This window comes from Bos grunniens, chromosome 26 (genome assembly GCF_055505025.1).
Source record: "Bos grunniens cultivar Pamir isolate PY7600 chromosome 26, Bosgru_T2T1.0, whole genome shotgun sequence".
Classification (NCBI taxonomy): Eukaryota; Metazoa; Chordata; class Mammalia; order Artiodactyla; family Bovidae; genus Bos; species Bos grunniens.
Genome location: NC_141190.1, coordinates 7317166 through 7330929, shown reverse-complemented (window position 1 = coordinate 7330929; position 13764 = coordinate 7317166). Strand labels below are relative to the sequence as shown.

The 13764-nt window shown below is 37.3% G+C and overlaps 1 protein-coding gene across 12 annotated transcripts in view; it reads left to right on the top strand.

Annotated features, from left to right (window-relative positions):
* PRKG1 (protein kinase cGMP-dependent 1) overlaps nucleotides 1-13764 on the top strand; it is a 1415798-nt gene that overhangs the window by 1346985 nt on the left and 55049 nt on the right. For 11 of the 12 annotated variants that reach the window (XM_086379150.1, XM_086379151.1, XM_086379152.1 and 8 more), the window contains one exon: nucleotides 13074-13170. In XM_086379150.1, coding sequence (XP_086235276.1) covers nucleotides 13074-13170 — 97 coding nt within the window. Of the gene's footprint in view, nucleotides 1-10740; nucleotides 12973-13073; nucleotides 13171-13764 lie in introns of those variants that run through there. The other variant, XM_086379160.1, reaches the window with a different exon arrangement.

Below are 13764 nucleotides of genomic sequence, written 5' to 3'. Positions count from 1 at the left end.
TGCAAGTGTAACGTTAGCAGCCTGAAACTTAAAACTGCAGTAATTCTTATTGATGATTTTTTTTTACATCTTTATTTTCTAATTAGCAAGTAACGCTCTAGTTAATAATCATGTTCACTGAAACTATTTCAAATCTTGTGTCTTACATTAAACATAGATTTGAGCCTTATTTCAGCTTCATACATAGGCTGGAACACAATTTATAGACATGAAAATAGTTAACTTTGTGCAAGTCGAATAACTCACTCCATCAACATCATCTTGTGGCCCATGCTAGTGACTTGATTCTCCACTGACTTCAGCAAGAAAGGCCGGTAGCAATCCAGTTTCTGAAATGGGTATCAATGTAACAGTGGATGTGTTGGCACCAGAATGTCAGTGTATTAACTTTTTAAAAGATAAAACCGCACAGACTAACTCACACAGTCTCCCTTATTACCTATTTTCTATTATTTTTCTGAAGTGGTATCTTTATGCAAATAGCATAATAGTATAATTTCATTATTACTGAAATTTCCTTTGCAGTCAGTGAAAATAAGCACTACTAAAAATAGATTTTCTCAATTTGTAATTATTTCTCTCATGTTTTATATATTGTATATATTTACACTGAGGTTCCATCTGTTTTTCCTATATACCTAGCCACATACCACAAGTTGTATAGAAAGGATGAAACTCTGAGTGCTCAGCTTCCTGAAGGAAAGCCCCCTGTTCTCTGCAGCCCCACCCCATGAATCCCCCAGTTCCCTCTAGTTCACTTTGCTGGACGCCTGCTCACAGGTGCCAAGACACAGTACCAGTTCCTAAATTCAGGTCATCAGTGTCCTGTTCTAAAGGGGAAGAAGAAAGGTTTTCTGTCCTCTGCACTGCTGTCGTTTCAGCAAAGTTACAAAAAGGCAAATCAGACACTGTCTGTTCTCTGAACATGATAAGTGAACATCAAACACCCATATCGTTAAACCTAGTAGAGAGAGGGAAGTCAAAGTGATGCTCTCATCACAAGTATAGCTTGTTCTCTTATCAAAAGACCAGATTAATCCACCAACACTGTGTGAATTTGGTTAGCTGCTAACTCCTGAGAGAAAATCTAGTAATTTATTCAATGAGGAAAAGGAAGTCATAAAAAGAGAATTGAGTATAGGATGTGGCCAAGATGTCAGCTCTATCCCTGGAAAATCTGTAAGGAAATGAAAGTCAAATATGGAAAAAAATATTCTCTACCCTGATGCTGGGAAAGATTGAGGGCAGGAGGAGAAGGGGATGACAGAGGATGAGATGGTTGGATGGCATCACTGAGTCAATGGACATGAGTATGGGTAAACTCCGGGAGTTGGTGACGGACAGGCAGGCCTGGCATGCTGTGGTTCATGGGGTCACAAAGAGTCAGACACGACTGAGCAACTGAACTGAACTGAATTGAACCTGTTAAGTGGTATAAAGAATAACTATAATAGGCCTAAATGCCCCTCCCAATTTCCTTCATTTCACACTATTATTTATTAACTATAAAAAATAAAACTGATATAGTGCTATTCAATTATATTTATACAAGTGTCAAGTAAGGAGCTTTACCATGTGGTTCCCTGGTGGCTCAGAGGTTAAAGCATCTGCCTCCAATGCGGGAGACCTAGGTTCGATCCCTGGGTTGGGAAGATCCCCTGGAAAAGGAAATGGTAACACCTACTCCATTATTCTTGCCTGGAGAATCCCATGGACAGAGAAGCCTGGTAGGCTACAGTCCACGGGGTTGCTAAGAGTCGGACACAACTGAGCAACTTCACTTCACTTAAGATACATCAAATGCATCATTTTTATTTTAGGTACACAGTCTGCAACTTCCTATTGAAAGAACCACTTAGTATCCTATGCAATCTGTTGGTATGTAGGTAGTCCTCTTTTAAAACCATTGTGAAAAGCACAAAATATGACCAATATGTGTTAACTCAGGAGTGAAGTTCCATTTACATGTTACAGCAGTATTTATTTCATTTTAATTACATTTCAATGTAGTTGCTTTACAATGTGTTTTTACTGTACAGCAAAGTGAGTCAGCTATAGGTATACATGCATCTTCTCTCTTTTGAGTTTCCTTCCCATTGAGGTCAGCACAGAGCACTGAGTAGATTTCCCTGTGCAATGCAGTGGGTTCTCATTAGTTATCTATTTTATACATAGTAGCAGTAGTGTATATACATCAATCCCAATCTCCCAATTTACTCCACCCACCATAGCAGTATTTATCTAAACCAACAGTATAGCTAAAGTGAAATTTGATTAATCCTGGACTTCCATGACAACTGCGGCATATACTCAGAGAAACAATTACTGTAATAACTCTGCTGCTGCTGCTAAGTCACTTCAGTCGTGTCCGACTCTGTGCGACCCCATAGACGGCAGCCCACCAGGCTCCCCCATCCCTGGGATTCTCCAGGCAAGAACACTGGAGTGGGTTGCCATTTCCCTCTCCAATGCATGAAAGTGAAAAGTGGAAGTGAAGTCGCTCAGTCGTGTCCGACCCTCAGCGACCCCATGGACTGCAGCCTACCAGGCTCCTCCATCCATGGGATTTTCCAGGCAAGAGTACTGGAGTGGAGTGCCATTGCCTTCTCCCTGTAATGACTCTATACCCACATAAAAAAGAGGCAGTGATTTGAGGATAATGAGTTGTTCCACCATTATCTCTCCACTCCTATCATTTGTGTAAAAATGTATGGAAAGATACTAGTTTTGAATATTGTAGCCATCTGTGCTAATCTTAACCAGTATATTTTATGATGATACTTCTGAATTATTGAGCAGAAACCTTAGCAGTGTGGAAATGTAGAATACCTTTGTAAAGTTAATTCATTTTGAGGGGGATGCATTTATAAGGTAAAAATTATGGAGAAGACCACATTGTAATACAGTCCTTTTGTATTTGTTGGTTTCTGTAAGTATGTACTCTGTTAAATACTACGCAGTTATTATCTGAGCCAGATGATCAAGGTCTGAGTCATTAGTGATAAATCATATAGATAGCATATATCCTTGACACGATGTGATGGAAATGGCACTTGACCTCTATGGTCCACCCCCTAAAACTTAGAACTTGAGTGAAATCATGAGAAAAACATCAAATAAATCAGAATTGAGAAATATTCTACAAAACACCTGACTGGTACTGCTTAAAACTGTCAAGGTCATCATGAACAAGGCAAGTCTGAGAAACAGCAGAGCCAAAGAGAATCTAAGGACATATAGTAGTTAAACACAGTATGGATGGGCTCCTGGAACAGACAATGGTCATTAGGTAAAACCCAAGAAAATCTGAACAAAATATGGAAATCATTTTTTTTAAGCCTCAGACCCTATAGTTTGCTTAATTATTCAGTTGTATTGGCTGCAGCATAGAACAATGCCAGATTTTGCATTTAGATGGCAATGACTTGATAACAAATAGGTGGTATTCCCTGAGCCTTCATTTGCTTAAATGCATAATCACTGTTACTGAACTATGTGACATGGGGAAATTTTTGCTCAATTTTCTTCTTTTCCACTTAATATTCTCTCTACTAAGAAAAAGACATACAGGCTTTCCCTGTGTCAAGATTGGGTGGTATTCTCCAGACCACTTGAGAATAACTGCTTAGAACTGTGGATACATTTCCCTGTGATACTTGTACCCTTTGTAATAGATGTCTGTCACATATGTATCAAATTTAATATTAGTAATCTTAATTTACATATGATCATTAGTCTTGATATTAAGAGCTGTATAGACACATCTATTAACCTTACTTTAAAATACTAATACCTGGTCCAAAATCCTACCATTGTATCAAGGTCTGTTTTTAACTCAACCCATAATTCTGATGTGAATCCTGGGTTACAGGGCATCTCTGGTATATTACAGTGTTATGGGGAAATGCATTAACAGTTCTATTTTGAACATCAAGACATATCTTGACCAACTGGTTAGTCAGGGGTCTTCTGCCTACTTTTGCTGAGAGCAAGACTCCCTTAAACAAAAATTTCTGTAATGTTTCTTGAAATGAGAGCTTCAGGAGTCAGGGATTGGAGAGCAGGATTGGTGCACAAAGAGGCAAAAGAGAAGCTGTGGGAACCAAGACTGTGCGTCACATGTGTATTTCCCAGAATGGTCAGGCTGCAAGTGAACTTATAGACCTGTCTAACACAAACCCTGCATCTTACAGAAATGAGAATGTGTTGCTCAGGTTCGGTTCTGGGCCAACTCCTGATCACTTCTTTTCCTGTATTCCTAGAGGTCAGGGAGAGTGGCTTCTAGTCTTATTTTCTTCTTGCTACACACTGAATCTTACTGCCTTATCTTCCTTTGGCTTGCTGTGACCATGGCCACATCCCCAAGCTCTTTGCTCTGAAGTTCACGTAGAATCGTTCAGAAATAAAGGGGAGCCATGAAAATTGAGGTACATAGCAAAGGCCCTGAATTTAGAAGTAAAAGCTGACCCCTAGTGTTCATTTGGAGAAGGAAATGGCAACCCACTCCAGTGTTCTTGCCTGGAAAATCCCAGGAACAAGGGAGCCTGGTGGGCTGCCATCTATGGGGTCAAACAGAGTCGGACATGACTGAAGCGACTTAGCAGCAGCCGTGTTCATTTAAGTCTTACCTAATCCTTCTGATCCTAGTTCAATCTTCTGACTGATCCCTTGATAAAGATTATAATTAAGACTAATTATGACATTTAACTAAGCTTAAAATTTCTCTTATTTATTTCAATATTTAAACCCCATATAAAAATAATGGATAAGAAAAGGGAAAGAGCTCTTAATTTGGGGGTAGAAAAGATATTTTCATATTTGAGGAGAAACTTGGGCTGTCTTTACCCATCCCTTCTCTAGAAATGTTATCTATGGCAAACACTGTCTTCATGGAAATTGGAGGCAAGTTCTGCTGTAATGAATATTTACTCCGGAGCACAAGAGGCAATAAGTGAGGATAGATATGCTTTCCACAGGCAGAGGGGTTGGAGCAGTGAAGGCAGAAACAATCATTTTTACCTACCTCCTTTCCCTTAAACTTCAACTTTCTGGCCTTTGCTGTGCCAGTCTGGACCATCCTAGTCCATAAGAGTGAAAAGTGAAAGTGAAGTCGCTTAGTCGTGTTCGACTCTTTGCAACCCCATAGACTGTAGCCTACCAGGCTTCTCCATTCATGGGGTTTTCCAGGCCAGAATACTGGAGTGGGTTGCCATTTCCTTCTCCAGGGGATCTTTCCCACCCAGGGATCGAACCTAGATCTCCCACATTGTGGGCAGATGCTTTACCCTCTGAGCCACCAGAGAAGCCCTAGTCCATAGTCATAAGCAAAAGCCTCAGAATGAGATTCTGAGACATAGGAAAGGGAGAAGGAGGGATGTTAATATGCACGGAGATGAGAGAAAACCCTCAGGTCGCTAGTCTCTGATGGCTGTCCACTTACATGAAAGAAATACTATTCTGGCATAATGTTGGAGACTGCATGCTTTTCTTCTTTGAATACCTACATGCAAGTATCTGCATTCTCTAAATAAAAAATAATAATTGCTGAATAACTAAATAAATAACTTTATTATGGGCTAGTGACTCTGTTTAAGTAACAAACACCAATAAGAAAAAAATCTTTAATTCCTTTCTTGCTAGTTTTTTTCATGGCAATAGATATTTACTTTGGCCCTTATTTCAGAAAAATTAAAATTCCTTTCAAATTACTACACAGACTCTCTTTAAAAACAGAATAACTAAAATGCATGATGGTCAATATATTTCAAGCTAATGCTGGGTAGCTTATTCCTCATTTTCACAAATGCAGCTCTAATGTTTGGATTTTTAAAACTTCTCTCTTGAGCAGCAGTGTACTTTCATTCTGAGTCCTTTTATTTAATCAGAACACACGCACCCATAGGCCACATCAAAGACAAGAAGGCATCAGTACTCAGATAGGAGTCACATTCTTGATGTAAATGTGTAACAAAATAGTATATTATTCAAATATATTTTATAACTTATATGTTTGCCTTTATTTTACAAGTACCAGAATTAAAAAAAAAAAACTGTGATGATAGAATCAGATAGTAAAAAGGACTACAGATAGTAAGTCAAAATGCCAGTCACTTATGCCCGCACCTTTGTGACTTTGGCCAAGTCACTTACCATCTCTGGACTTTGTTCTTTCATTTTTTTAAAATGTGAAGGTTGGGTGAGAGGACCTCGCAGTGGCGGTGATCTAGATTTTGAACCACGATAGTATCTTACTACTTTGAGATAAAAGCATCTTTAAAGTTGTCTGATTCTCTATCTTGTTTAAGATGAAATTAAATTTTAGAGAATAAGTGTAAATATGCTACAATGTGAAACATGCCCAAGGTTTTTAGTTCCATTTCTTCTAGTGCTTAATTATTGAAATCAATCACTTATCAGCAGCTGGTCTGCTGCTGCTGCTGCTGCTAAGACACTTCAGTCGTGTCCGACTCTGTGTGACCCCAGAGATGGCAGCCCACCAGGCTCCCCCGTCGCTGGGATTCTCTAGGCAAGAAACCCAGTTGCAAAATAGAAGTAAAAATATTTGTTATCCCATCTTCACAGAGAATCAGGAAGGATAAATTAAATGAGAGACATTTTAGAGTCCTTGGAAGAAAGTGCTTCTTAAATTTAAAAAATTGCATTACTATCATTCTTATTAGGCAGCAGATATGAGTAATTTCCTGTTTATTCCTGTTGGCTGTATCTTCTCAAGGGAATGCATTTGAAAAATAAGTAGAACTATTTCATGGCTAGAGTACTTAAAAAAAAAAAAAACTTTTCTGAAAAAAACACAATTTTGAAAGTACAGAAAGCAAACTAATGCTATCTCAAATCCCCTGAAGAAGAGATTATACTTTCTGGAGAAAATTGACATAATGAAATACTTTATATTCATTAAGTTACTTTCAAACTTTTATTTCTTCAAGTTTTTGCCACTACTCCTAAAAGATAGTGACTATACCTGTATGCTTTACAGCCAGACAAATTAAAGATCATTTCTTTTTGTTTAGAAGTATATGAATAGGGTTTCTAATGTTTAAAGAGTTTTTTTTTCCCCAAAACTTACAGTAATAATAGATTTTCATAAAAATGTTATTTGAAAAATGTTATTTCAATAGGAAATATTGAAATGTTATTAAACCTCCCTATTAAACCTTAAAAAATAAAATAGTTCACAGTTTTCTAATGAAGTCAGAAGATTCTGCTTTTAAAGTTAGTTTAACAATGAGACTTTCAAATAAAACAATTATATTAATAAGAGATGACTGATGACTTGCTTATAGATTTAAGGACTATCCATTTTTCTTTTAGTGACTAAGCTTATTTAATTACAAACATTTTAGAATCAGGGAATAGGACATGTAGTAACTACGTTCATATTCACAAAATGTTAATGTAGCACAATGAGGCGATAGTCCCAGTAGTTTAAACCCAAATCACATCTGTGTTAAATAAGTATTATTGGTCCAGTTTCCAATTCTGTTTTCTCCGTATATATAGTTAATGTCTGGCTGAATCTGTATTTACTCTTCAAGATTAAAAATTAATGCACCAAGTTTTATTAAATCAGGAATTATTATTGCCTAAAATCCTATGTACCAAATAAGTGTTTATTCAGTAGATGGCCAACATTATAGCTTGCATGTGTCCTAGACCAGGTATATATTTTGTGCTTAAGGCTAACTTTTGAAGATTTCTTACCTCCTTTAACTATTTCTGTAAATATTTATTTATAGGTATTAATGTTCTTTGATCACATAAAAAGTGAAAGGATTCCTAGGCATTCATCTGAACATTTAAGTAAGCTAGGTTTCTGACTATATCTATACAACTTTTCCCTATTTACTTAAGTGTATGTTGATACTTTTACAAAGGCCTAAATGTTGAAGAATTCATGACTTGGAAGTACTAAGTCACCGGCAGAGCCAGAATCACAAGTCACGAGCTTCTGTTTGTAGGATAGGGTGTGCTCTTGCATTATTTTTATGTCTAGCATCGACATTGTCTCCTTGAATCTCATCTTACCTATTAAAAGTTATAGAGTAAAAAACTTAGTCATAGATGAGAGTTCATGTGTATTTACTGAAACATTTTATAGATTCCCCCAAGTCTGATAAAACTAAACAGGAAATAAAAATATACCCAAGAGGAGATAGCACAGGCAAGCAGTGGTGACTGATCTGCATGTGGGTTAAAATATACTAGGATTCCATTTGATTTTCCTTGGAGACACTTAAGAGTAGACTTCTGAAACAGATTTAAATTATAGATTTTGCTAGAGTAAATAGGGCCACACTAGCCTTTTGTTTCATTGTCTTTTAGTTACTGGCATTTGTATCCCATCTGGACGTCCCTTTGGATTCTTGGACCTTACTTTCAAAATGCACCTACTATTGTTTGCTTTGTAAATTAACACTGAGCCATTTCTGCTATTGCAGTATCAACATGAAGATAACATTTTAAGTTTCATACATTTTTATACCGGGTTGTACTTTGTTTTCGGTATTAAGAAGAGACGTTTGCTTCTTAATAATAGTGGTCAGTCATAAAGACTAGAACCTAATTCTGTTATCTTGAAATGATGACAGAGTTGATTCATTGACCTATGGCAACAGCAAGAAAAAAATTGTGAATAATAAAGGACATCTGAATCTTACTCTTGATTTGTGTAAGCTGGTGATATTGGAAGAGATGTGGTTTTGGATAGAGAAAGATAGGTTAAGATTATCCTAGTATTATTTTTGTTTCTAGATTTTGCGTATGTGTCTATGTCTCATCATCTTTACAGCTGCAGCTTTATTTACATTCTCATTGCTTTTTTTTAAATTTTATTTTATTTTTAAACTTTACATAATTGTATTAGTTTTGCCAAATATCAAAATGAATCGGCCATCTCATTGCTTTTAGAACTTCCTTTGGTGTGTAAGGAGAAATGAAGAGAGAAGGTGAAAATGTAGGCAACTTTGTTTCTTTCTAGCAGTTCTTACAAGTTCCATATGCCACTATTTAAAGAGTACCCTGTACAGATGAGTGCTTGTGGATTCTGATCATCAAAGAGCCAGGTGAATCATATTGTCAGGCATGTTTAAGAAATGCTGCTGCTGCTGCTGCTGCTAAATCGCTTCAGTCATGTCCGACCCCATAGACGGCAGCCCATCAGGCTCCCCTGTCCCTGGCATTCTCCAGGCAAGAACACTGGAGTGGGCTGCCATTTCCTTCTCCAGTGTTTAAGAAATGATATATGATCTATTTCACCCCACACACTTGTTCTCCTGTTGTAGTTATTTTCAGGTTGTTAGCCTATTCTGAGGGTTTGTAAGCTCCTTGAAGTCACAGAGTATGTCAGTGTTTGCACTTTTAAGGAAGAGAATCCATTGCTCTCACCCTGTGTTTAAAAAGTTAATGAATATACTTGTATTCATTTGTTCATTCAATATGGTTGACCCTTGAACAATATGAGTGTGAACTGTGAGGATCCTCAGATCTGCAGATTTTTTTCAGCAGTAAATCCTACATGATGCACTTGGTTGAACTGGTAGCTATGGAGCTGTAGATTCGGGAAAACTGTGACTACGGAAGGCCCACTGTTAATTATACATGAGTTTCTGATTGTTGGAGGGTCAGCACCCCTAACCTTTGCACTGTTCAAGGGTCAACTGTATATAATAGTATTATTTTAAAAAATATGTACCTCTAAGTTAAGGAACACTAGAAAATATACTTTATACTTCTTGCCAGATTTTAAGCAATCAAACATCAGGAATTGTATGCCCTCTTGTTCAGTTGCTCAGTTGTGCCTGACTCTTTACTACCCCCATAGACTGCAGCACACTAGGCTTCCCTGTCCTTCACTAGCTCCCAAATTTGCTCAAACTCATGTCCATTGAGTCAATGATGCCATCAACCATCTCATCCTCTGTTGTCCCATTCTCCTCCTGCCCTCAATCTTTCTGAGCATCAGGGTCTTTTCCAATGAGCTGGCTCTTTGCATCAGGTGGCCGAAGTATTAGAGCTTCAGCTTAATCCTTCCAAGGAATATTCATGGTTGCCTTACTGTCCCTCTCATAAACACTTTTGCACAGATATATTTTAGATTTGAGTGAATCTGGGCCTAATTCCTTGGACCTGGTAGGCTGCAGTAGTAAGTAAGCTACGAACTCGTGCTCCACATTTATGTCCTTTAGACAAAAGATGTTTTATAGGACAAGAGCCATTTACCTAGCCAACTTATTTTGTCTCCTTTGTCATTCAAAATCATCAACTGTAAGGGCTGTAAAACATAACTGAGGTATTAAAATTATTTTCAAATAATTTCTAAGTAACAAGAAAGAATGAAAATATCCCTTCACTTATGAGCTGGAGTGGTTAGACACCTAAAGAAGCTAAATCATCTCTAGTTTGGCTTTTTTACAAAGGTCTCTTCAGATGGTGATTTCCATGTTAAAAAACATAGCTATTTATTCAAAAAGGAAAGGTGTACAGAGTCTCCATGATGAAGAGACTTCCTAAAGAGTAACCTTAAAGAGAAAAAAAAGACATGAAATACTAAGCAACATTTCCTGGCTTGGAAAAGAAAGCGCTCTGACAGTGTTTTTGTATTCTTTGTCTTCCCCAAAAATCATGACCTGAGGCCAGTGGGAACAGAATGGAGGATTAAGCACACAATTACCAAATTGCCCCTTCAAAAGGTATTTCACCAACCACTACAAAACAAATCACCCAATTAAAGGAAGTATTTTAAAAATTCACCTAGAAATAATAGCAAAGTAGTTAGTAAAGTTTTGCATCCTGTATATGTCTTTCTTTATCAATGCATTTTTTTAAAACCGTGTTAGCCATTACAAGGCTATTTTTCATTCCTATTGTTCTAGTACAACAGGGATAGGAGTCAAGACCAAGTGATAAGAGTCCACAGTACTCTTGCCATGAATGCATCACACTCCAGACTCATTGGAAAATTACTGATTTTCTTGGATCAATTTAATCCAACCCAGAATTATCTGGCTTCTGGAACCTCCTGAGACTTTCAGAGGGGTTAGCACTATTGTTCTCAACCCTTAACTGTTCATCAGAATCACCCAGAGAGTCAGCCAGGGAGCTGTAAAAGTGTATAGATAATATGATACTTCTTCCAGACATTGCTGATTTACTAGCCCTGTGGTGGGACCCCTATTAAGTGGTTTCTAAAAGATGCTCAGGAAGTTCTGATGTGCAGCAAATGGCTGAAGATGACTTGTTTGGATATTTCCAGACCAATTTTCCAAAGCTCAAATATAAGGATGTGGGTCGGTGGGTGGGTGGGGGACATTGCAAGAGCTTAAGTAATAACACCATATTGTAAATATATAAAATGGTGTCAGAGTAGTCTGAAACAGTTTACTCCCTTAGTATCTGAAATTTCTAAATCCAGCAAGCACATGGAATATTATTCAAAAAAAAGTCATTAAGAGTTTGACTGCCAGGAAATGCTTGAACACATACAAACACTGTCATTGGGTCTGATCCCAACAGATGTCCCTTTTAGACACCTGTTGGAGTGAACTGTGCCACTGACCCTTTAAATGGGATGGAGCTTTAATTTTCCAAAAGCAGGGACCCAGTTGGAATGCTAGAAATGCACATTTGTTGCTTATGTTCCATTCTAGTAAACCATCTCCTGAAGAATTATGTTGATCTCTTGATTGTGTAGTTAATGAGATAAGTCTACAAATAGCATTCAGATTGACTAGCAGTCTTATTTATAGAGGTGTACTGGAAGGAGTTGATTTCCCATAATCAGCTAATAAGGAGAAGCAATGTTATTTTTACCTTCTCAAGAGTCTTTCAAGAATTGATGTGTGAAAAACGAGAACTGTCCTCGTAAACTGGAAACTGTTGAAAGCTCACCTAGAAAGCTATTTCGCATTTCTCCTAAGTGGGGAGTCTGGATTTGTGTTTGATCATAATGGAATAGCTAACATGTTAGCACAGCTTAACACCAAACATGCCCGTGGATGATTCTTTCCAAAACCCGACGTAAACAAGCTGTCTTAGTATCCTTATTTCAGGCACGTTCATCATGTCTATTTATAGCATACTACTGAATCAGGTACTGCCTGGTTGAAGGTCATGGATTACACATAGCTATTCAAATACTTTATTTTTGAGACAGCTGAATTACTCCCTGACCTGACTTTAGTGAGTGGGAGGATCATCTTTATGCCTTCCTGCCCTTTCTAAAAATAGTAGAGCCTTTTAACAAGGAGATATTTTAAGCAGCTCATATTCACTTGTCTCATCAGGAGACACTTATTTTGGCCACTTGCATGTGTCCAATTTGCCTGTCTGAAGAGTTAGACTTTTGAAGGCTACTCTGTGCTCCTCCACACCACTCATATAAGAAACTGGCAAGCCTAAAGACACTGGGATTACTAGCTGAGAGTCAGTGGGTAATTACAAACGAAGGGAAGACACTTTTTAGGAATGTGAATATGCTTCTGAAACCATCCATTTCAGATATTTCCACATCAGTCCTCAGCTGTTTGGATCTGTTTTCATAAAACCTGGCTGTGACTGCACTCCAGAGACCTCAATGATCTTGCCACTTTTAATAATTATTAATAGGAGCCACTGCCAGCCTGTGGATAAGGGAACCTAATGAGAAACTGCCATCCAAAAACTGAACTGCAAAAACAAAGCCAAGCAAAACCAAACAATCCAAAACAAAACCAAAAGAGAACAACACAAACAATCTGTGCTCATAAGAAGACGCGTAGAAAAGCACCGAGATGTAACTCTGATTTGATAACTGGATTTATCAGTCACATGACTGGCATGCAGTGGGTACTTTGTATTTTTCTACTTTGAAAATAGAAGCTCAAATCTAGGTATTCTGCACAACTGGGACCAAAAAAAAAAAAATTATGAGTATGAGAAAACGCAGACTCTAAAAGCAAGATGGAATTTAAGCAGGTAAACCCTGTCTCACAGTCATGTCATTCTGGTACAGTTGTACGTGGTACTCGTGTTTGCACCTCTAAGAAATTTCCATTTTTTCGCATCAAAAACTCCAGATACGAAGCTGAAGCTGCTTTCTTCGCCAACCTGAAGCTGTCTGATTTCAACATCATTGACACCCTTGGAGTTGGAGGTTTCGGACGAGTAGAACTGGTAGGTAATCATTCTTTAAATGCTTTTGAAAGTCCTGTCTTCTTTTTTAATTTTTTTCTTCCAAAGATTTTTTCTTCTCTATCTAATCATTCATTACTCTTGTTCCTAAATCCGTACCAATACTTTCATATCAGCATATCAGAGTTTTCAACAAAGTGAACTATATCATGTAATCATTAAACAAAAAATAAACATCAATTTACTTTTCAGAAAACCTCTTCATAATAAATGGAAGGTAAACACATTTACTTAATGAGGAGTCATAAGGCACTTTTTACCCAGCTGAGTTTCTATGATCTTTATTTACTTACTAAGTTCTGAGCAGTGCTCACTAACTTAATTATGCACTCTATAATCATAATAACTAAAATATAAATTTATGTATATATAAATGGAGATGAGGTATATTTACATGTCGTATATACTTATGCATATAACATATAATTATTCTCACCACTGCTTTAAAAATTAAGTAAATGGTGTAGTTATTCTGTGATTCTGTAGTTATAAGTACCTACTGAGATTACAGTGCATATATATATAACTGTATTAGATAATATGGTTTGAATATTTTATATATTTCACACATATTTC